This window comes from Maylandia zebra, linkage group LG2 (assembly GCF_041146795.1).
Source record: "Maylandia zebra isolate NMK-2024a linkage group LG2, Mzebra_GT3a, whole genome shotgun sequence".
Taxonomy (NCBI): Eukaryota; Metazoa; Chordata; class Actinopteri; order Cichliformes; family Cichlidae; genus Maylandia; species Maylandia zebra.
The window spans coordinates 9857269-9881575 of NC_135168.1; the positions used below are offsets into that span (position 1 = coordinate 9857269).

General features: G+C 39.8%; 2 protein-coding genes and 1 long non-coding RNA gene across 5 annotated transcripts in view; all 3 read left to right on the forward strand.

The window, feature by feature from the left end:
* The window catches only part of LOC143413413 (protein NLRC3-like), an 81354-nt gene that overhangs the window by 44207 nt on the left and 12840 nt on the right, over nucleotides 1-24307 (forward strand). The window lies entirely within an intron of this gene.
* Nucleotides 7771-10307, forward strand: LOC143420766 (uncharacterized). Its single transcript, XR_013100497.1, has 4 exons — nucleotides 7771-7994; nucleotides 8458-8497; nucleotides 8644-8690; nucleotides 10273-10307. It is a non-coding gene; the product is annotated as an uncharacterized LOC143420766 (long non-coding RNA).
* On the forward strand, nucleotides 14305-16922 carry LOC112432489 (phospholipase D1-like). Of its 3 annotated transcripts, none has more exons than XM_076888922.1 (4): nucleotides 14305-14668; nucleotides 14959-15207; nucleotides 15631-15724; nucleotides 16063-16922. In XM_076888922.1, the coding sequence occupies exons 1-3, from the start codon at nucleotides 14447-14449 to the stop codon at nucleotides 15682-15684; spliced, it is 525 nt and encodes a 174-aa protein (XP_076745037.1). In that variant the 5' UTR covers nucleotides 14305-14446; the 3' UTR covers nucleotides 15685-15724; nucleotides 16063-16922. The 3 variants fall into 3 exon arrangements, 2 of the variants coding, with proteins under 2 accessions (XP_076745037.1, XP_076745043.1); XM_076888928.1 differs by having other exon boundaries at nucleotides 16067-16922; XR_013100475.1 differs by having other exon boundaries at nucleotides 14308-14668; nucleotides 14959-15541.

Sequence of the window (24307 nt, forward strand, 5' to 3'; positions counted from 1 at the left end):
CAAACTTATTTGTGGGAGAACAAATGCAGCAGCCGTTCTTTTATCTGACAGTGTTGACGCATCAGTAAATATCCTCACATGACCTGAGGACTTTCCCACTATATGAACCTGCTTTTAGTCGCCCCTCCTCCCTCGCCACAAGCTGCCTTTACAACATAACTTATAAAAAACAACTTTATTGACAATCAGCAATAACAATTACAGACAGTCTAGAAGAAGAATCACATGATCAAGGAGCAGAAGTTTATGGTTTTAATAGCTTTTTCATTTTGGGAAAGTTTTAAAAACATTGTTTGGTTTTCTTTCTAAAGCGTTGAAAGGACGGCTTTGCATCAGAAAAGTAAGATCAGCAAATGAATCCATTAAAGTTCTTTTGCCTTGTTTGCAAAAGAAGCCAAACAACATTTGTGTTACAAAGAGAGACTTCAGAACAGATCAAAGATCACAAACATCAGGCACTGATGGAAACAGCCAAACACAGAAACAGGCACCAGCAGGTGAAGGAGGCCTGTTGTAGAAATGACTCTGAGTGCTCAGGTAGAAACGCATGAAGAACCAGTGCGTCTAATATTTGGAAACCAGTCTGTGTTTGAGCGTCCTGGATGAAACACAGATCATGTTGCAGAGCGAGGACGTCGTCTTTCCTCCCGAGTGTGTAACTACAGGACGTGTGCAGAAGGTTTAATCGTCCTCCTGACAGTTACTGATGAACGAGTCCTTCAGGGAGGCTCCAGGATCACTGTGGCTTTTACCAGCTGCTGCTAAACTGAGAGGTGTTGCTGCTTCATGTGTGAAGATGTTTGCATGGCTTTAACAGTGCAGACGTTCCTCATGTGCACCCATTTCATATGTTTTATTGTGATGTTTAGTAACATCTGCTTCCCTCCTTCAGGCAGACGATAAAGTGAGCTCAGCCTTAAACATGTGGAGAGAACGTTTGACCCACAGTCCTGGGACGACTGCAGAACAATGGTTTGTTTTTAATGATAAAGTTTCATAATGGAAATAAATGCTGAGCCTGTTTCATGATGTTGGCCCTGCAGCATCAGGCAGGATTAATACTGTAACAAACGTGTGTCACAGTTATAATGACTTTAAATGAAGACTTGGGTTGGATGGAGATGTCAGCTGGATTTGTGCTGACTGTCACTTTAAATGTTTTCAGTTCAGCTTCTAAATCTACTTTTGTATAATGTTTGCTGAGTTTTGCACTTCATGACGCTTTTAAGAAGAGCCAATAAATCCTGACTTTACACCAAAATAAAGGTTTAATGTGTTTAGTGTGACAGTGGAGGAGAGCGCACATAATAAGAGTCATTAACAGAATGGTGACAATTATAATCTGTCTCATTTTAGGAGCAGCTCACAGGCACAACAGACTACAGAGCAACCAAAGCACCAGTTAAACGTCCATGTGACCGGCTTACAGCCAATGAACAATCAGTCCCCACTGTCCCCACCAACATCACTGTACTGGAAAGACTGTGCTGCCATGGTCAGAGATGAACTGGTACTAAAATGTAAGGCAGCTGATGTGTGTGGCCTTAGCAGCACAAATGCATCACGGCTGCAACGCTGCAGTGTGTTTAAACATTTGAACATTTCTGTGGCTTCAAACCAGCAGCTGCTCTGTACTCAGTCGTGTTTGTGTGTCTGTCAAAGTGATTGTTGTCTTTAAAAAGCCTTTTGTGTTGAGTTTTGTGAGCAGTGCCGAGCTTCTCTGTAGTCTAAGCTGAGTCGATATATTTGATTCGATGTTTGGTGTGATTTTCAAAGTCAGCAGCAGCAAACCCATACGGTAAAAAAATACATTTTTCCTGGCCAAAATATATTTCAAATATATGGTAAATATATTTTGTATTTGTGATGCTCCAAAAAAATATATTTTTGAAATTGAAAATATATTTCTTTCAAACCAAAATACATTTCAAAACATATTTTAGGGTGAAGAAAATACATTTCCAACCTTACAGTAGAATGTATATCAAAGTATCCTTTATTTAAAATATATTTAGTGCAATAATGATGATAATGATAACAATACTAAAAGTAACATGTTTTATGCACATCTGCAAAAAACAGTTGGATTCAAACAAAACAGAGTCAAAGGTCTATCACGAATTAGGTTGTTTATTCATTTGCTTACAGTATTTCACATTACACAATATCTCACTATAATGTAGCGTTCATTGACTTTGAAATTATCTGTCAGTGATACAGTAAACAAGATACAACAACTGCTATGTACACTTTAGTTTTTGACAATATATACAATTTAGTACTTAAAGGAACACACTCCACTGTTTTGGAAATAGGCTCATTCTCCATCTCCCTCAGAGTTAAAAATGCAGCGTCTTCTTTTTTTATTTTTTATTTTTTTATTTTTATTTTTTTTCCTAAATGGCATCAGAAACAGCAGTATGCAACATTACGTGATGGCAGAGCTTCAGTTCATCCTTTGTCATTTTTTTTTTTTTTTTAATAAATAGGACAGGGGGAATGAATGAGAGAAAGAGGGGGCGAGAAAGAAAGAAAACCAAAGGGGAGAAGAGACGGTGAGAAGGGGGGGGAAGAGAGAGAGAGAAAAAAAAAGAACTCCTGGGTCACCTGTATGGAGAAAAAAAACAAACAAACAAACAAAAAAAAAACAAACAGAGGAGACAGCAAACAACAAAGAGCAACATAATAATAGAGAAAACAAAGCACCATCACAATAAACTAGCTAGCCATAGATATCAATATTTACTAAATAATAAACGATATTGTGCAGCACGCAAGATAGACAGCGCACAGTGTGCTTTGAGGCAGCAGCCAAGAAAGCTTTAGTCCGCGTCTGTGAATACCCATGTGTGCATACCTGTGTGGATCAGCATGCTTGCATTCCAAAGGTTTCTCCATGTAATGATCTGCTAGGGAGTGTGGGGGGGCCACAGCCCCGTCCTCCAGGGTGTGAAGCGGGTATGGAGGAGATCAAAACTCCAGACATCCAGAGGCCCCCAGAACACAAGAGACCATGGAAGACCAACAGAGGGGCAGCCGCGCCACTGTTCCAGTAAGAGCTGAGGAGAGTCCCAGATGCAGCGTCTTCTTTCTAGATCCGTACGTTAATAGGGCTCTGGAGCGTGATCTTACGGGATGGGGCGTAGCCAGGATTTTTGGTCAAGGCGCCATATTAGCAGGCCAAACAAATGCTTGCTGTGTGGTCGGTTGTAATGTTAGATTGCACTACCGACAAAGGAATAAGCTTGAAAACAGGCTCTCTTTTCATTGTTTCCTCACCTGGAAACATCATGAGGGAGCTTATGTGTTGGATGTTACCAAAAGAAGGCGTCTAGCCTGGATAGCAGCTGCGAGACGAGCTGATATTCAGTTCTCTACCAGCCACAGATATCTGTTGGTGTGCTCCAGTATTTTCATTCAGGTAAGTTCTAAATAAGTTCATATTATTATTTATAGCCTGTTAATTTTATTTTCAATGCGCTCTGAGATCATAGCACAAACTTAGAACAAACATGCAGAACTACCTTCTATTTATAGAGTTGCTAATTATTTGGCATTATTGCAACAAACCAGCCTATGAAATGAATGAAACAAATCCTGACTGGGTTCCAACACTACACATGGGGCACTACGAAATCCCTGCTTCAAACTACATGCTACATACCACCATGCCAATCAGATTACTTCTTCCATGTGAGGGTAAAAAGGTGACCTTCCTGGATAAGATGGCAAAGGTTTGCTGCGTTTTGGTGAACATGTGCCCCAGTGTGGTAGTAAAACCAGGGAAAAATGCTCTTGTTAAATACTCTTAAGTCTTGTGCTGTTTATGTAGTGATAAGTTTTCTTTTTTTTTTTTTTTTCCTTTTTTCTCTTCTTTTTTTTTTTCTCCTTCTCTTTTTACAGTTGCAGAAACATATAGGTGATTGCTGTAACGTATGTTTTAATTTTGAAATTAAAGCAGCCTTTTTTCCGTTAAAAGGTTCTTTGTGAGGATCAATCCAGACATGGGAACAAAATGCCCTGCAAAACTTGGTACAAGCCGCAAGACAGGTCGTGTCGTAAAGAGGAAGGTTACAAGAATCAGCCCTCGGATCACCACCTTCCTCCAGCGGCTCTCTGAGTTTGAATGGAGGACTTCCAACTAGGTAAGAACAGAGATGATAATATCTTTTACATAGCTGATAATTATATACATACTGTACACACATCCATACAACAGTATGAATGATCTCAGACAGATGTGAACAAGTGAATAACCTGAGCAAACATGAATATTGATGATGTGTCTTTGACAGGTGGTGATAAAGACTACGCTGAACCCGACCATCCTGGTAACGGAAATCTAAATCCCATGTCACATTCTATTTGTCAGGTTCGACGGTGCCCCGACCGGCGACCTGTGTGTGTGTGTGTTTGTTCTCCCGCTCTGTTTTTGTCTCCGTTGTAGTTGTTACGCGGTTGCGTAGCAACGGGAGATGTCCGACCCGGAAGTTCCGCCACTCTGAGTGGTCCCACCTGCAACTGATTCCTCGCCAGCTGCTGCCAATCATCCACCATTGTGACAGAACTATTTAATGATGTGGCTGAGTGACAGACAGCGCTGGAGTATTCCACCAAGCCGGGTAGTGACTCGAATTCAGCGAGTGTTAGACAAACGTTTGATAGCGGAGGGAGGCTAACCGCATCTGTTTGCCTTTTTTCCAGGCTACGAGTGAGACGGAGATACGAGAGGAGAGACGTCACTGTTTACGAAAGTCGTATGGACACACGAGGGGAGCACGGAAGGGACTTAGCACTATGGATTACTTTGGATTTGCTTCACTGTAAATAAAGACACTGTTCAATCTTAACGAGCGATCCGCGTCTGGGTTCTCTTACTCATCACTCCCGTAACACTATTTCCTGGGACCCACTGATAATTATTACATTTTGTAAATGAGTTTTGTTTTACAATTGTAATAGTTTATTTAATGTTCATGCTGGTGGGTTTGTCCTGTTTTTAGTGGAATGAAAAACTGTTTTCCTTAAAAAAATCAGACAGAAAGGTGAAGGACTGTGTAGTTTTCATGTACGCTTCTATTTATTTTGGTTATTGGCATTGTTTTTATTCAGTTTAAAAATGTTTTTCTTGTTAAAAAAAAAATCAACAATAAATGTTGGTTTAATTCACTATTCTGAGACTACTTTATTTTTTTTATTTTTTTTTGTCCCGTTTGGATCTATAGCTATCAGAATTGTTGTCTTGAGGCCAAGAAAGATGCCAGGCGGATTTATTTTACCAAGTGGATCATCATGGCCTTGCCATATTGGTCCATTTGATTGACCTTTATTATAATTATGAATTTATTTTATTTTCAGTTGCAAACGGGACAGACATAACTGTGGGACAGGACAGGGGGAAAGAATGAAAGAAAGAGAGGGAGAGAAAGAAAGAAAACCAAAGGGGGGAAGAGACGGTGAGAAGGGGGGAAGAGAGAAAAAAAAACAAACAACAAAAAAAAAAACTCCTGGGTCACCTGTATGGAGAAAAAAAAAAACAGAGGAGACAGCAAACAACAAAGAGCAACATAATAATAGAAAAAAAAGCACCATCACAATAAACTAGCTAGCCATAGATATCAATAGTTACTAAATAATAAACGATATTGTGCAGCACGCAGGATAGACAGCGCACAGTGTGCTTTGAGGCAGCAGCCAAGAAAGCTGTAGTCCGCGTCTGTGAATACCCATGTGTACACCTGTGTGCATACCTGTGTGGATCAGCATGCTTGCATTCCAAAGGTTTCTCCACGTGATAAGTGATAAGTTTTCAAAAGAGACAGTAAATTACAGAATGCTAGTAGTGGGTGATATTATACAAATGCTGTCATGATTTTATGTGAACATTTTGTCATTTGTAAACTATACATAACATTTTTTCTACATTGTAACTGATGTGATGTTCGACAAAGTGCTTTTAATTAAAAATAGGCAAACATTTCTTTGTTTCTTTATTCAACTTTTGAACAGTGGTATTTAGTAAGTACATATTCAGTAAATGCAAAGTATTTACATGGCCCCCTAAATTAAAACATTATGGGTTATTCAGAACAGAACTATGCTTGGAAAAATATTGTCCCATCAGTTGATCCAACTCCTCCACAGTAGCAGGTGGAACTTTTCTTTTTTGAGGATGGCTTCTTTTACCTGTCACTACAGATGGTCTGTTTATGTTTTGATCAAGAACCTTTTTTTTGGGCAGCTGAAGAGGAGAAGTCTATCTTATGGCCAACCTCTGGCTGTATCTTGGTCATATTACCCAGCAAAACCCAGTATGCAGGTTCATCTGTAACAGTCCTTGTGCCACAGATCCTCACTGTTGCTTCTACATTAAACAGAAGAGCAGTGACATGGCTGCAAGTCTCCACGACTCTAGCCATACAGCTGCAGTGGGCGGCTTCAACCTTCCCTGTGATGCTCACAATGACCTGTGGCTGCAATGCTGCAATTCAGTCTTTAAGAGTGCAGGACCTGAAACACACACAGACAAAGTTCATTTAAAGACAAGAACTATGAGCCAAGGCCGACACAAATGTGTTTTATTTACTTTCAAATCCATTTATCATAAATGTAACAAATAAAGTGTTTTTATGTATCCATCTATAGAACGCTGCATGTTATATTCTAAATCTGCATGTTTCTTTTTAGAAACCTATCAGCAAAAAATGAACCTAAAGTATGTAATGCAAGGATGTAATCACTTTCAAGAGGGAGAAAACATAAAGTTCGACTTTAAGTGACAACTATGGACACCTAATATGACAAGGAGATTCTGCAGGTCATTAATCAATGTATAAAACTAAAACAGAATGTATTTTTAGTGACACAGGACACAAACAAGGAAGCAAGATGTGTAATTAGGATTATTTATAATAAATATGAATTAATTAGGGCAATTTCTTTAACCATAAAGAATAACTAAATCCTTCAGGACAATGTCACATCAATGCACTGAACTCACTATGTTATCCCTCTAACAGAGCCTCTACATGTTCTCACTGTAATTTCCCCCTCACGAATGAATTTTTGCTAGCACTAATTTGAATGTTGGGGGGAATCAAACGCATTTTACTCGCAGTACTCAAGCTGACTTACCTTTGCTTGAATGACGCCGTACTCACAACGTGGAGGCTTAAAAATAGCCAAATCTTGTACCCAGTCCTTGGTGAATTGGATGTGCGCCTCCAGAGATTTATAATTGCGAAATTGGTGCGCCGTGTATGCTCTGACTCCACAGACAAGGTATGAGAGTAGATCATGCTAAGTCAATAGCGGTTTGGTCTTCAGGGTTTCTACTCCACGGCTATATTTCATACGGGTCCACATTTCAACAATCAAGTACCGTCTCTTTGCATCTGGACAGAATCTGTCTCTATACCGTCATTTTCTTTTGAGCTACGTTTCAGAATGGTTCGTAGCAATCTTGTTTTGATTCGTGACCTGCCAAGATGGTGCTGCGCTCCCACAATGCATTGCGACATTACGTCAACTCCAAAGCCCTTTGCGTGCAGGAGTGTATGCGCATGCGCATTGCCACGGTGGTTTAAAAAATAAAGATATAATGAAAAGTAATGAATAAAAATTAAATATTTAAACATTCCCACAAATGTGCAATGAACGTGCAAAAACTCTCTTTAGTAGTTGTTGCTGTTTCCTTCTTTCTTTCTTTTTTTTTTTTTTTTTTTGAAAAATAACGACGTCTCTGAGGCGCGAAATCTGACAGTGAGAGGAACGGCCGGATACAGGAGACGGGAAGAAACAAGCCGATTATGTTCGCGTTAATTAAGTGGTTGGAAGATGTAAAATTCTCAATTCTGCCAACTGAACATATACGAGATTTTAATGAGGATGAATAATTAGCCGGCATGGAGGAAACGGACCTTTATTTCGTGGAGTGGCGACAAGAAGCCAAGGCGGGTGGCCAGTCTAAGAAGCCTCCATCATCAAGCTAGCAGGTGCCTTTTCCCATATAATATTACTTTATTCTCGTGTATTTGGAACGGAAGCGTAGAGCTGCCACCCAGGCAAAAGAGAAATATAAGTATATCACGTTATAACGTGAAAAGTTTATCGTTCTAACAATATACTATCATGTTTGAACAACATTGTACGAAAAATGTACATAATTATCACGTCCGTACAATATTGTGCGAACGTGACAATTATGTATATTATAATAACGTGATATTATATTATACAAACATGAAAAGCATAATGTTAGAACAATAAACATTTCACGTCATAACGTGATACAGCTCTATTCTTCTTTTGCCTGGGTGGCAGCTCCACGCTTCCATAATTTGGTAATCAAAATATGTAACTTAATTAATTATATTGTGACGTACTTTTGCCTTTTCTTATTATTCTGCCTTCTCAATAACTATCAAAGCCTATTCACATTTAATTTGGCTTTCACAGAAATCCTACCTCTCCTTCTGGCTACAGAGTACTTACCAAGGTTAGAAAGAAAGAACAGTTATGCTTTATTAATGTTCGCTAATTACAATGTTCCACATTTCCTTGCTTTTTAAGTCATTTTTAGGCTTTTTAGAGTTTTTGTTTTTTATTTTTTTTAGCAGTAATGTTTCTGCCTATTTATCTCAGCCCATGAAATCGAATGCAGATCTTCCTAATGTGAGATTTACATAAATGTAAGTAATTTTGTTTGTCATTGTCATTAATGTTGTTGCTGTTGTTGTTTTTGTGCAGTTTGCAATCATATAAACCTAGCAAGCATCAGTCAGCACAGTGACTAACCTAAACAGATTCTTGCTTTATTCACATATATTATATGTAATTATATATACCTGCACATTGTACCTAGGGTTGCAGCCACTTGGCCCCACCCCATTGTTGTGACAGCCCTGATTGTAGGGGAGACCGGGGATAGTTGTAACATTTTTGACATTTCTGTCTGTAAATTGGAGCTCTTTTAAGGTAGTGGATTCAAAATGTAATGCAAAGTATTTACATGTCTCTGCTATTAAATAGTGCAGCTATTTTCTCTGCAGCACAATTACCCATTGCATGGTATGGTCTCAAACACGAAGAGTGAAATGTTACAATTAACCCCCTAGTCTGGGTTAGTTGTAACATATCCTGGGGTGAAATGTAACACAATGAAATAAGGGTACTAACAAAACATTAACGTGTAATCTTTGTTTATTCAACACATAAATGCACTTACATCCATTTATGTAGCTATGTGTGTGTGTGACAGAATGCAGAAATCTAGCTTTTGAACATATTCCAACCCCCCAAAAAAGACAAATTATGGAATTTTCTGCAACTGAATATTTCATTAATTTTGGTTGGTCTTCCTTGAGTTTGGCCTCATTGGCTCAGTGGGCATTATAACCTACAGCTCTTGCACCAATTTTGAACATAACAATGAAGCTGAAAAAACGTAGTTGTTCACCAGCATCGCAATTCCATTACTTTTTATCCTGGCTTACCTTGGTGTGGTTTGCAAAGTGCTTCAGAAAGATGAGGAAATCTGTTTCTTGCACCCATCCTGATTTATTTCCACTACCAGTACTTCCTACTGGTCCATCTCTGACACAGTGGTCAGCATAATGTATGTGTGGGAACACAAACAGTGGAGGAATTGTGTTGCCAATGGCATTAACCGCATATACAAAAGCGACCAGTGAACCTCTCTCTGCTGATGTCGTTGCCCCAACTTGTTTAATATAAGTTAAAGTAATAGTGTGGTAAGTTGTAACCTCTGCATTATTGTTACAACTAACCCAGACTGTTGCTGTTACAACTGACCCAGACTCCTAGCCATGAACTAGCTAACATTACAGCCAACGGCTAAAACATTAGCACTAAAGACCAACACAGAATATATCCCCATAGACATACAAATAACATAATTTGAGTTTGATGAGTTTAACTGCAAAGCAGATAATGCTATTAGAAACTGAAATAAAGTAGAAAAACTTACTTTTTGGCATACAAATTACTTTTTTTCATGTTAAATTGTCTGTGTTTGACAAAATGTGCTGATTTTTCACATGTGATAGCAGAACTGAATTGGGCATGCACAGGATGAGTCACATCATTTGAAACTTAGCCCTGATTGGAGAAATTGAAAGTGTTACAACTAACCCATGTTACAACTATCCCCGGTCTCCCCTACTTATACACTGCATCTGAACAGGGAACAGTCTGCCACATTAATGTATTTTTAAGTGACTTGTTTGTAATACATTAATTTGTTTCTTACAGATGTCAAAGTCTCAACCTCATGCTGCCCTCCCCCATCGTCCTAAAGTAAGTATTTGTTGTTGTAGTTTTTTATGCGGTGTCTGTGTCACATGCTAATCATAATTATTGAAATAACTGTTTTCTAACAGATTTTCCAAAACACTAGTTATGTTTGTTGTCATTCAGACCAATACTACTGCTTAGACATTGTTTAGTGGTCATGCATGTTTGACAAGCTCGTTATGATACCAAAACAGTAGGCCTATCACAATAATCGATATATCGACTTAACACACAGTACATGTACATGACCTCAATAATTGTTGATGATGTAATTTATCTGCCATTATATTTACAAAAATAAAATATAATGATAACAAAACAATAACATTAAATATCATTGTTTTCTATTTGTTAGAAAACTTACTATTTATTCAAGTTTTTAAGGTATCTAATATTTTGATTCCTAATTTCAATGATCTAAATACTTTAAGAATTAGATGTTGGTTTGTCAATTGAAAGTGTGTAGATCTTGCATTATTATGGTGTTATATTATGATTATACATTCAAAGACATAAAATGGTCTTAAAATGACAATGACATAACTTGTCGCAATTGTTTATGGGGCAATATACCGACCAACAAAAAGTCGTTATCGTAACAGGCCTTCAAAACAGATGGTTTTATGATTGATAAATTAAAAAAATAAATACCTTTAATTTCTCTGAGATTCTCTAATATTCAGTTACAGTTCACAACACAGCTACCCGTACATGCAGTATTATACTGTAAATATAAATCTCTGCATTTAGCATCCCACTAGAAGCGTCACAGTTACTGCCTCTTTTTTTTTTTTTACAAATACCTGTACTATCACTAACACATTTACTGTTTTACTTTTAGCCTGTGGATACAAATGCAGATTTCCTTAATGTAAGTTGTGCATTTTAATTACATCATGTTATTTTTATTATTATTTATTTATTTATTTTATTTTACATTCAAATATTTCAAGCTTCTTGGTTAAAGAAGCTTGATTGCTAGTAGGTAAAGAATAGTTCACCTATAATTCATATTCCCAATTAATTTCTCACCTCTGATTGAATGCCTTTGTTTGTTTTCCTTTTGACTATAACAAAACATTTTTGCTGGATATATATGGTGAATTTATATGCATAGATACAGTCGTAGTGCTTGACACATGCACACAGCAGTAGATGTACTAAAAAGGAAATAATTACAATCATGATGTTGATTGCTGATGTCAGTATATATATTTTAGAGGAATGTTTTGTTTTTCACCCAAAATAACTATATTGCTTCAGAAGAGATTTATTACCCTACCGGACTCTTATATATTGTTCTGTTTTTTGTTTGTTTTTGTTATTTTCAGGTTCAATGGTGCGTGTTCTTCTAATGGCCGCCTTCCCACTGGAGGTTTTGATCCACAGCAATTTAAAAGGTAATCAGCTTTGAAAGTCAGTTCAAATTGTTAGCTAATAGTACTTTAAAAAGCCTACAACTCTGTCACCAGTTTCTTTACCAAAAATTACCCATAAAAGTATCGCTCAATAGCATATAATTGTAGTTCAAATGTTTAGTTGTACAAATATCAAATTTTTGGAAATCTAAAACTAGTTGATAGGTTTTGTATTGTTGATTGTCATTTATGCTTAGAAATATTTACTCATATATGCTTAGAAGTGTATAATCATCATCTGTAGATTGAAAGAATGTTTCATCTTAAAGGAGGTCTGTATTAACTCTGTGTAGCATTCATTCCTCTAGAGTGTCCTTGGTATAAATCACATACTCCCTAGGGGAGTTTATCTTTTCTTGTTGATTTATGGTATAGCAAGCACACGTATATCTGTTTAAGTATAAGAGCCTTTTGTTTAGATAAATCTGCTAGACTTCTAGGCGCCAGCCTTGGGGAGTCTTCACAGGGTCACATCTTGACCTCACACACACACACACACACACACACACACACACACACACACACACACACACACACACACACACAGGCAAGGTACTCTTTGTGTGTATGTAGATGTCACATGTTAGTGAACCTATGCATATTCATGTAACCACAATAAAAGGAGTGCTATGGGGAGCCTGGCTGAGGGTCTCTGACGGAGGTCAAGTGGTGGGACAACACTTGGCTCCAGCCAGACACCTCCCTCATGCATGAGTAAACCAGAACCTTGTGTCTTGCTATGCAGTGTAATTATATTGTCTTCAACGTTCCAGCGAATAGGTTTATGCTACAAACCTATCAGCTCCCTTTCACACCTTTGGGGATATTTATTTCTGTGTTTGCAGCGCTGTGAGCCAGAACAGCGAGAGAAAAATCTGCAACAGCGACGAGCCGAATGCTTACGTGAATCGCAGCAGCTGCACATGTGCTACGCTGAATTAGAGGATATCTTTGCTCTGGATTTCTATTTCTACTTTTTGATTTCTATATGATTCTTCTTGCATCTAAACAAAGATGATTCAATTTGCTAAATGTTGATGGCTCTTCGTGCTCAGGTGTAAATGAGACGTAATATTTGCTCTTGGTTTGGTTCTCCTGTACAGAACCTTGCAGTACAACAGAAACCTAAAAACATTATTTGTAGTTGTTATTCTTAGTTGTTCTGCTGCCTAAATACCACAGGGTCTGATTATGAAGTTATTGAGCTGCACATACTTTACGACCTGCTTAAGTTCGAGGTCACAGCGTCTGTAGAGCAGCTGGAACATAATGAAGTCTACAAGGTTAAAGTTTTCTCTTCAGTTATTGTTCTTTCTGCTGCTTGGTTTGATGGATCTGAGAGCTTTTGTTTTTATTATTGTTATTATAATTATCATTAATATTTTACTCTCTAGAAGCTTTAAAATAGTGTTTGTGTTTGAAAAAATTGATTTAAGAATTGAACAGAAACATCTGTCCTTCTGAAAATCGCCCAAAGGCACGGAGACAAAGTCAAAGGATGCAACCTGTAACTTTCTCTTCCTTCATGTCAGGACCATCATCCATGATTTATATAAAATGCATATAGCAACAGTAGCACTTTAGTTTGGACTTTATGATTTCTGTAACTGGAAAATATTATTTTGTTTAAAGACAGAAGTGACCGCATAGTTGCAACATCAAAGGGAAATATTAATTAATTAGCATCAAGTATATTTGTTGCTTAAGCGTTTGCACTATAACTTAAGTAGGATTATAACTTTTAAGGAAGGAAAGATTTCAGATATTTAGTTCACTGCTTCAGTTATTTTATATGAAATTAAAACATTTACGTTGGTCAAATATGATGCTCTAAATCAAATAAAAGTTTGAAAATAAATGATGTATTTTTAAATGCTGCAACAAATGTTCACAAAAAGTAACTATAATTAAAACCAGTTAAACAAAACCAAATGTTTGAATCATGCTTAACCAAATGCCAGGCTGGAGAGCTGAACCTAAAGTATACGTAGAAAGATTTCAACATCTGAGCAGTTTTTAATGTTTTTATCACATATAAATGTCACAGCAGTGGGTCCTGGCCCAATGCTTTGTGTTTTTGGTTTTCTTTGACTCTTGTTTTTCTTGGTTTTTGTTCTTCTTATTTATCAGGCTCTCAGTAATCTTAGTTCTCCCTCCCTCAGTGTTCATTTCAGCCTGTGTTTAGTTTCTGTTCCCGTGTCCCACGTTTCATCGTTTCATGTCGAGTCAGCCCTGTCTCTCTGTTTCCTGTGTCTCCCCAGTCAGCCCCGCCTCCCTCGGGCACTCATGTGTGATACAGAGTAATAAACCTGACTACATTTGCTACACTCTCTTTATTACCTGTTACTTTAAAATTCATACACTAATTATGTCTGCCCATCTCTCTAATGTGAAGGTCAAAGGTCAACATCCCAGTGACATAAGAATAATCCCAAAGGGGCAAAGGCAGCGGTTAATTTAGCACATTTAGCATTAAGGGTACAGCAAGGATATACTTTTACTTATTGTGGCAGGGGTGTGGTCTCTGGCCTGCTGCAGTGGAGGCTGGTGGCGGGACGTTGGACGGCACAGGTGATGGAGCTCATGACTCTCCCCTTTATAGTGACGGAGGAGACTGGCGTGGGGGAAGCGTGTAGTGGAGGAAGCCGAGGAGAGAGCTGGTTTCTGGCTACAAAGACGGCGTCAAACCAGAAAAGATTGCTCGTGGTCAAATAATGTGTCAATCACCTGTGAATCAAACTGTGTGTGGCTCAGTTCATGTCACAGTGTTGTTTAGTATATCTTCACTTGTCTCACTCTCCTTCTGTTCTGTCCATCAGGACGATCCTCAGCGCTTACACAGATCCTCCATCGATGTTTTGGATCCAATCAGTGATCAGTTCTACGAGGAGGCCTGGATGTTCACCAGCGCTCGCTACACCTCCATCTACCAGAAGGTGAGTGTACTCCTTTGTACTCAGATTAACATTTTACTTCTTAAAATACATTTTCATATATGAGCTTTCTATTATTTCATGGGCCATTTAATCAATATTAAAATTACAAGCATATCAACAAAGGTGAAGCTGGTTTTTTCCACTTGCTGTCACACAGTCATGGAGGAATACAATAAATACATAATCAGTCATAGATCCTGAACAATGACGTTAAAAGAAAGTCTGTGGCTCTAAAAACTAAACAGTATAAAGACATGCTCCAAGCTGCTGTTTCTCTCCTACTCCTCTAGGTTTTCCACTGTCGGCCATCCAGCGATGCTGGAGGGCTACCTGGCCAATGCTGGCCTACACAAAGAGGTCCCGGCTCGGAGGAGCTGAAGAAGATCCTTGCCTTCCTCGTCAGTTTCCTCTTCAGTTCCTATCCCAACAAAACCTTCTTGCACCTATTAGCTCCAAAGAGGCTATGGTGCCCGTGGAGGTCTGGACCTGAGGCCTGTGCTCATCACGTGGATAGAAAACACTCTGACACCATTCTGGAGGTCTGATGGGACTCTGACCAAAACACAGATGAAATAAAACTTGTGGCTGGAGCTTTTAAAATTACTTTTTCACCTCATAGATTAATGCTCATGATTGCATGTTAGCAAGACAGCATCTCCCCAAGGTGAAACTCTCAGGAGACATTTACTCTTAAACTGTAATCTGGTTGAGACTACTTGAGGAGATCTTAGTAGCGAGTATGTGGATTTAGTCTCTTCACCAACAGCAGACAGACCCATGCCAAGAAAGCAGACATGTTCTCAAAGAAAGCCGAGAGCAGAGATTGGAAAAAGCTAAAAAGAAAAAGCTGCAGCTTCAGACGACTATCTGCCTGTAAGGCTGAAAAAGTCCAGTTACGCTCTATTTTGGAAAAGCTCCCAGTTTTGGTAACCTGGACTTTTATTTGCCCTCTTCTGCTACAGATGTTGACTGTGACCTCAGAGGCCAACTGGACCACACAGCTGCAGCAGGAGTGAGGGAGAGGAGTCTTCATCCAGCTTCAAAGAAAACATCCAGGTAAAGTGACGTGGATCAGCGGATAAAGCCGTCTCCACTTTCAAAGGAGATCCTCTGAGAGAGAGACTCTCTGAGCCATTTTAGCCTCAAATTATAGGACTTTATAGTACAGCAACACTTTTAAAGGACAAAAATAACATAAACTGTGACTGTAACACAAACAAAGTATTGCATGTGTTTTTAAAAGTGTTCCTCCGATGGGCAGGATATCACTATTAGACTGTCCCACCAGCCAACTTCAACAAGAGACCACAGCAGCATTCAGTGATCAGCACAGATGTTCCTCTAACACTCAGCATCTGATCCCTGTTGGTCTGTGTGCTTCTGCTTTTGCTCAGTTAGAAACCCTGCAGCAACCCGACCCAAAACTGTGTCTTCTTGTTGGCCTCAACGTTGAAGTGTCAAACGTCCAACATCTGGAAAGGAAACCACGCCAGTGTACTGTGATGTTTCACCAACATGTGGCAGACGCTGGTCCTGCCTTTCATGCTGACATCAGCAGAGAGCCCCGCCTACCTCAGAGCCTCCCCTGTCATGTATTGATCAGGATGATTATGAAGATGAGCGAGTGCAAATAAGACTGTAAAAGTCCACGAGCAGAATGTTTGGATGCTTTCTAATGATTCATGAATATCATGAGAGTGTTTGTGTGTTTTGTCTTTTCTTTGCTGACGTTTGTTACTAACAAAGACAATTTACGCTCTGTGTGTGTTTTCATCCTTACCAGCCGCACTCTAACTGCAATGAAGGAAACAAACTGTAGAAATGGTCGACTCAGTGACTTCATAAAATATTGAAGTGGTTCAGGTAGAGCCAGTTTTTAAATGAGCATGAACACTGAGCGTATTGTATCTGTACAGCATGTTTTTCTATTAGACAGATTTGTAACAGAGGCCTTGCTCTCAGTAAGTTTGAAATCCTTTTCTGATTTATTTTGTAATCTCTGATCTTTGTGTATCCTGCTCAGTTTGCATGCTGCCTGTAGGAGTTTCTGTCTTTGTATTTGAAGAGAATTCATTGAATATACTCAGCTGCTTCCCTTTGGTGCCTCACACATCACTGAAGTTTTTCAGTGTCCAGTTATTTGTTTTTAATAGCTGTTTGAATTCTCTGTATGTTTGACCCTGTAGACTGTTTAATGGACTGCTCGTCTTCCTGTTTGTAACCACTGCCTGTTTAGGACTAAAGATTTGGATTTTTGACTTGAACACAGCCTCTGCGTGTCGTCCCTTTGTGTCCTCGTCCTCTGTGTCACAGATGTTTCCATGATAATAACACAGCTTTCCCACAGTGGCTTGCAGCAGCATTTATTCACAGCACATTTGAGAAAGGTTCAGATTAACTCGATGAGTTTATATTCAGAATGATTCTGACAGTGGGCCACTGTGAATTGTGATCTTTCATCAGGTCAATGTTTAAGTTCAGTATTTCAAAGCAGGAGCTATGAACAGTCATCATGTTGGCATTAGAATTATTATTATTAATCATTATTAATAATGTCGTTACTCATGTATAACCTTGATTAGTATACATGAATTTTATCAATAGTGAAAAATAATGAATAATTCATGTATAACTTTGATTGTGTTTTGTATATTAATTACATTTAAATAGAGATGTTGACCCTGTCTCTACAGTAGCATCAGTGTAACATACATTATTGGTCCAAGCTGTCATAAATGGGGAGCCTGATCCTTTATTATGAAAACATGACGAGTATTTTTCTTGTCAGTTGGGAAGAAGTTGGTCTTTTTTTCCTTCTTTTTGCTCAGTTTGTCTTTTCTTTGATAATTGAAACTCTGATCAAACCTACTCATGTTCACAGCATGTAAAAGCAGCTGACAGTCCGTGGCATTGTTGTTTGTAGAGGTGCAGTGTAGTGGGAGCATAAATCAAAAGAAAACAGTAACATTTATGTAATAAAACATCTGAATGAAAATGAACAGGCCCTTTATGAACTTCAAAGGGATCTGAAAACAACACTTTTTAAAAGAGTATCTTGGGGTGTAGGTGGTCAAAATAGAAAACTGAGCTGAGACTCTAAGTTCAATCCATCCATTGGTTTTTACTTAGGAGGAAGAAATGTCAGGCTGGTGCAGGCTGGTTAGGTGCATGTGGTTATCTTTACCTAAATGAGTTCACTTTGTGGCTGCCAGGTTGGGCAGAAGTACCTGTCCCCTGTTAGGCTTAGTTAGGCTGTTCTCTTCTAATCAGACAAATAAGGCGATGACTTTCTGCGAACAGTATTTCTTATAACTCAGCAGTATAATGCATCATAAAACAATATCATTCATTCACAATAAATCAGCAGTCTAATGCAAATCAGTTTAATAAATGCAATAGTTATTACCTTTAGGTTATTACCTTTAAACCTTTAGGAGAGCCGTCTCTGTGCTGTGGTTCACCCTAAATCCAGACTGGAATATCTCCAGGATCTGTCTATCATTCAGAAAATCAGTAATCTGAGTAAAAACAAGTTTTTCTAAGATTTTACTTAAAAATGGTAAGTTGGATACAGGTCTGTAGTTATTAAAATCATTACAATCCAAATTGCTCTTCTTCAGAAGGGGCCTCACCACCGCCGTTTTAAAGGCAGCAGGGAAGACACCCAACTGAAGAGAGCAGTTCATCATGTATAAAAGCTCAGCCTCAAAAAATCCATAAAGTGTTTTAAAGAGTGAAGAAGGGATTGGATCTAAAAGACATGTGGTGGGTCTCACTGTGGAGAAAACTTTCTGCAGGTTCTCAGCATTAACCAGGACAAAGCTGTCCAGTGTCTCCTCAGGTACAATCGAGCCCTCAGATGTGTTTAAAATCATATCGCGATTAGATAAAATATCAGATCTGATGGCGCTGATCTTTCCCCTGAAGTGGTCTGCAAACTGCTCACAGAGCGAGTCTGTTCTTTGGGAGCTGTTAAAATCAGGGTTAAATAAATGATCTATGGTGGAAAAGAGGACCTTGGGATTATTTTTGTTAATACTGATTATTTTGGCGAAGTATGAATTTCTTGACTTCCTTAATGTATTATTGTACATTTTAAGTTGCTCGCAAAATATTTGATGGTTGATATTATTTTTATTTTTCCTCCATCTCCTTTCTGCTGCCCTGCAATTTCTTTTGAGTGTTTTGACTTCTTCGTTTCTCCAGGGTGATGCATGTTTTACGTTAATCTTTTTGGTGGTGAGTGGAGCAACGGAGTCAAGGCTTTTCTTCAGTTTGCTGTTGAAATAACTAAAAATCAAATCGCAGGGTGCAGGTAAAATCACAGGGGGGCATTTGACTAAAACCCTGGTAAAATTTGCAGCCACTTCAGAGGTTAGATAGCGCCTCCTCACAGTTCGCACTGAGGTCTTCCGCTGAATAAAACCGGTGATGTTAAAAAACACACAGTAGTGGTCAGAGACAGCCAAGTCAACAACAGAGGACACGCTGGTGGACAGCCCATGGGTGATGACCAGGTCCAGAGTGTGTCCTCTGTTGTGAGTCGGCTGTGTGACGTGCTGGGTAAAATCCAAACAGTGAAGAATGTTTAAGAATTCTTTTGTTGCAGGGTCAGAAGGATTATCTATGTGCAGGTTAAAATCACCGGTTAAAATTATCATATTATATTTTGAATGTATGTTTGTTAAAAATTCTGAGAATTCCTTGATAAGAGCAGCGCTGTCTTTAGGTGGTCTGTAAACTGTGACAGATGAAACTGGAGGGCTGCTGAAAACAATAGCATGGAATTCAAAAGTGGTAAAATGATCAAATAAAATTTGTTTGGAGGTGAGTGTGTTGTTGGTTAAAGATGCAGTCCCACCACCTCTCTCACCACTTCTAATAGAAAAAGAGAAATTAAAATTTGGTGGGGAGGCCTCAGTGAGAACAACTGGTGCATCCGAACCCAGCCATGTTTCAGTTAAAAATAAACAGTCAAGTTTATTATCTAAAATTAAATCATTAATAATAAAAGACTTGTTCAACAGAGAGCGTACATTTAAAAGTGCCATACTGATTGAGACTGGTGGATTTTTGACAATAGAGTTGGATGGATGTTGATATTTTTGAAGAGGCCGGAGGTTATTAATGTTTTTGGAGTTACTGGATTTATGATAATTCTGTTGCTCTCTGTTTGTGATTATGACGGGTATTGTGTTGACTGTGGGAGAGAGAGGTCCGAGTCCAGAGTTTTGTGTATTACTGTTAAAAGTGGAACAAATATAGGAGCTGGGACCAAGGGGACATCAGTCAGTAGCAGACGGATCAGCAGGTAATGTCAGTTTGGGGTAGTGACAGGGCGATGTGCGGCAGTGCTGTACGCCAAATGCCAAATTGGCGGACAGCAAACGGCGTCCCCAGGCGTTGAGGTGGAGCCCGTCTGCCCCAAAAAGATGCCTCCTCTCCCAGAAGGCATCAAAGTTGTTAATAAAACCCACGCCGTGGGAGACACAGGCGGAGGAAAGCCAGGTGTTAAGGCTGAGCAGCCGGCTGAAACGGCCTATCCCTCTGCCACAGGTGGGGGTGGGCCCAGAGATAAAAGCACTCACCTGCAACTGACCAAGGAGGCTGAAGAGTTGGAGGAAGTCCAACTTCAGCAGCTCAGATTGCTGTTTGGGGATGTCATTGGTGCCGATGTGGATGATGAGCCGGTTAACCTGTGGGTGGGATGCCAGAATGTTGGGAATTCTGTCCACTATGTCAACAACAGTGGCTCCCTGGAACGACAGCGTGAGCGCCCCCCTCATCCGCACGTTCCTGATGATGGAATCCCCGAGGACCAGCGTGGAGAGAGGAGGTGCCACCGGGGGCTATTGGCCATCTGAGACGCCCGCGCCGCGACACCGGAGGTGTTCAGATGGAGATGCGCCAGCCGGACTGCGTGAGTGACTCCCAGGTTTAGCTCTGACTCTACGCTCTGCTGAATCCTTTGAACCTGCTGATCAGTAAAGCTCTACGTGCTGCAGCAGATTGACCTCATCTGTGTTCACAGGTGTGGACCTCAGCGCTGAGGTGCAGGAGACTTTCATTCAGTTCTCCCTGCAAACAGCATCCAGCCTGGAAATACTGTCATCTTTCCCACAAATGCTGCTCTTATCTCAGAGAAGAAGTCTGATGTAAATAACTGCAATCAACAGTGATGTTCTGCACAGATCACTTTTCCATTTTGCTCTCTAGATGAGTCCCAGCTGCCTGACCTTGTGTCCAGGTGATCGTCTCACTGAGGAGCTTTTATTCTGAAAATCTCACGTCCATCACCTGTTTCCTTTTTACTATCTCTGCTCTTTCTTTATTCACAATGCTCATAATATCACACAATTATATTCATCACCTGCATGTTTTTATCCAGCTGCTGTTAGAACCAAACAAATAAAAAGGATGAAAAGCCTGAAATCCTTTGATTTATTACATTTGAAACAAATATGAGAGCATCCCTAACAGCACAGCTGAGACCTTTGTTTTAATCAAGCCTTTGTATCGACACACTTGTAAAGATTCATATACAAAACATAATAGAATAAATCAATATAAAATACACATAATCACAAAAATGCAGCCATGTTGTGAGTTTGCATCTAAAACATGCATGTTTCCCTTTGTACAGGCAGATTTACAGCAGACAAAGCAACACGCTGATCGACTTTGACCGCTGCAAAAACAAAATACCCACCAAGTCTGAAGTCGATCAGAGGAACTGTTGACAGACTGACAGACAAACAGATGCTTGATTCATTAGTGCGATTAAATGTTCTTCTTTAACAGCATCGCTTCATGTGTTTGTGTTCCAGGAATAAAGGTCTGTTTAAACTGGACGTCTCCTCAGCATCACTCGTGCTGTCATGGTTTCAAAGCTGTGCAGAAAGAATCTGAGGGATGATACAGAGGTGACCAAAGTTACAAACATCTAGCTGTGCTGGAAATGTTTGCAGAGCTCCAAACTCTTTGGCTTTCTGCAGAGCAAGTATGGAAGAAGCACCTGAGCTAACTTCAGTTTAGACGATATGAGGAAAAATGCTGCTTCCCAAAGTTTCCTACAAGTATCCAGTTTATATTTAGAGAAGCGAAGGCTCTTTATCCTGACAACTACTCCCTGGTGGATCCCTGTCCTGTGACAGCAGCAAAGACTGTGTATCAGTATCATCAAAGCCACTTCAATAACCAGTGTTTAAAGCTCTCTAGCAGATGGACTTCAGTGGCAGCAGCCTCTGTCTGCTGTGTACAGAAGGTTCTCTGATGAAGCACACAGCAGATGCTGCACTACAACAGCAGCAGCAGCTCAGCTTCAGTTTGCTTCGACGCCCTTTTTGACCTGTGAAACAGCAGAAAATGAAACATTTCAACACCCGTTTGTTAGCGTGAGCTATTCTGCTGTTTTTCATCATTTCACAGGTGAAATAAAATCACATTTACTTCCTGTAGGAGTGATCGTGTCCAGCCTGACTGAGACCATGTGCTCCATCCTGCACAGGTAATAAACCTCTGACATGAAGGGCTGTCAAGTAGTTTTAGACAAATGGGGGTAAAAGAGACGTTAAAAGCTTAAAGAGAAACTACATTTTCTAAGAACTGTCTGACGTTCACCTCTCACACAGTGGATACGATTCTGCCGCTGCAGGAATAATCTTTGTGGTTATGAAACTGTCCATGTGTTTGCAGAAAATGTCACATGTTCAAAGCCATCCCAGCACCTGGGGTTTGTATAAGTGCAGCTGTTGGTGGGGAGATAGTCTCACTCTTCTATATAAAGAGTCAGCAGGCAGCAGATCTTCATCTGTGATCTCCTCCATCATCACGTCTTCACTCTTCAGCAGCTATGGCTTCACTTCGTGCCCTTCTGGGAGTGGTGCTGTGCTCCTCATGGTTTCTGCTTCTGCCTCAGGCGGACTTTGATTTACAGAGTCATCCATAATATTTTTTATTTTTTATTTTACTGCCCATCTATTTTCATACAAATGTCTCCGTCTTATGGAAAAGGGGTGGAGCTTATCCAACGAGGACAGGCAGGGCCCCCCCAGACAGTTTAGCAGTCTATACAGGAGGCCGACCTTTGCAACATGTACTTCTATAATGACTTCACCATTTAGGTTATTTGGTTATGTTTCACCCTGGATTTTGTGTGATAATATTTATTTTGTCCACTGATTTAAAAACAACAAACTATATGAATATAAAACAGAGTGAACAACAAAACATCAGCTTTGGAAACTTTGATGTAAAATTCTGCAATTGTTTTCTCAGATATAGCATAAATCAAACTAACATACATCAGTGTGTTATTAATGTGCACACACACACACAGACACACACACACACACACACACACACACACACACACACACACACGTGTTACCATAAACAGCTCTTATGCTTCTGTATGATTCTCAGTGCTTTCCATTTGCGTGTCCACAGGTTGCTGTAAGTGGTGCTTGACTGCAGTTTGCTCTCATTTCAAGTGGTTTGCTGTCACAAAGCCAACAGGAAGTCCGGCCATGGTTGAGCCAACTGAAGATGGGTTGAAGGTGGCGTCCTCGTTTCCTCTGTGAGTGCGAGAGGACAGACAAAGCAAACACCGTTTGGACAGCATTAAAATATTTACACTGATGATTAATGTTGTGTCTTTGCACCTGTAGCGATACATGTTGGAAAATGGAGACTTTAGCCACCAAGACTGACGTGCCTGGAAACTTCCCTGTGAGTACGCCCACAAAGACAGGAAACAGTTTAACCACCGCGGTTAATCCTCCATCATCATCATCCAGTATTTTCCACATCTTTTCTTCTGCTGTTTCCCTTGTTGTCAGTCACGGGGTTTGTGACTGAAATGCGTGTGGTCGACGGGAAGCCTGACGAGTACGGCCTGAATCATTCCATCAACACCGGACGGAGTGAAACCTTTGTTGAAAACAGATTATATGGTAACGTTGCATTTAGCTTCAGTAAACTGTGAAGTTACAGCAGCAGATTTACATCACGTGGCTTCACAGGAAGTAGTCTGGACCTCAGCGCTGAGGTTCAAGCAGCTCTGCTTGCAGACGGCATCCTTCCTGAAAATGTTCTTCATCTTCCTAAAACCAGAACTTTTACATTGGTGCTGAAGTTCTATATAAAAACAGCCTGAAATACAAAGTGATGTTGTGCACTGATTACCTCACACTTTCCATGTTTCCTTCTACAGAGGAGTGTCCGCCTGAGTGTTTTGTCTGATCTGTTGTTGATCGTCTCATTGACACTGCATGCAGATCTGACACCAGGGCTGGACTGGGACAAAAAATGGTCCCGGGCATTTTGACTGGAGACCGGCCCAGCAGGTATTAAAGGAAAAACCATGAAGCCTTTGAATGAAAACAAACGCTGTTGTCACAGTGATGGACGCTGTCTTGTTGGTATACATGCATCAGTCTAATAAACTTAAACCTGCACCATCCTCCCTGTCCTGGTATTCTAAACAGGAAGTAGACTGTTGGTCGAGTTAACCTCCTGAACATCTACAACACACGGTGGAAACCTGACATTAAGACAGAGACTAGAGGTGAGACATGATCATTGCTGATTACTGATGACAGATTTAGATATATTTTCATAAACCTTTCATTTGCCACA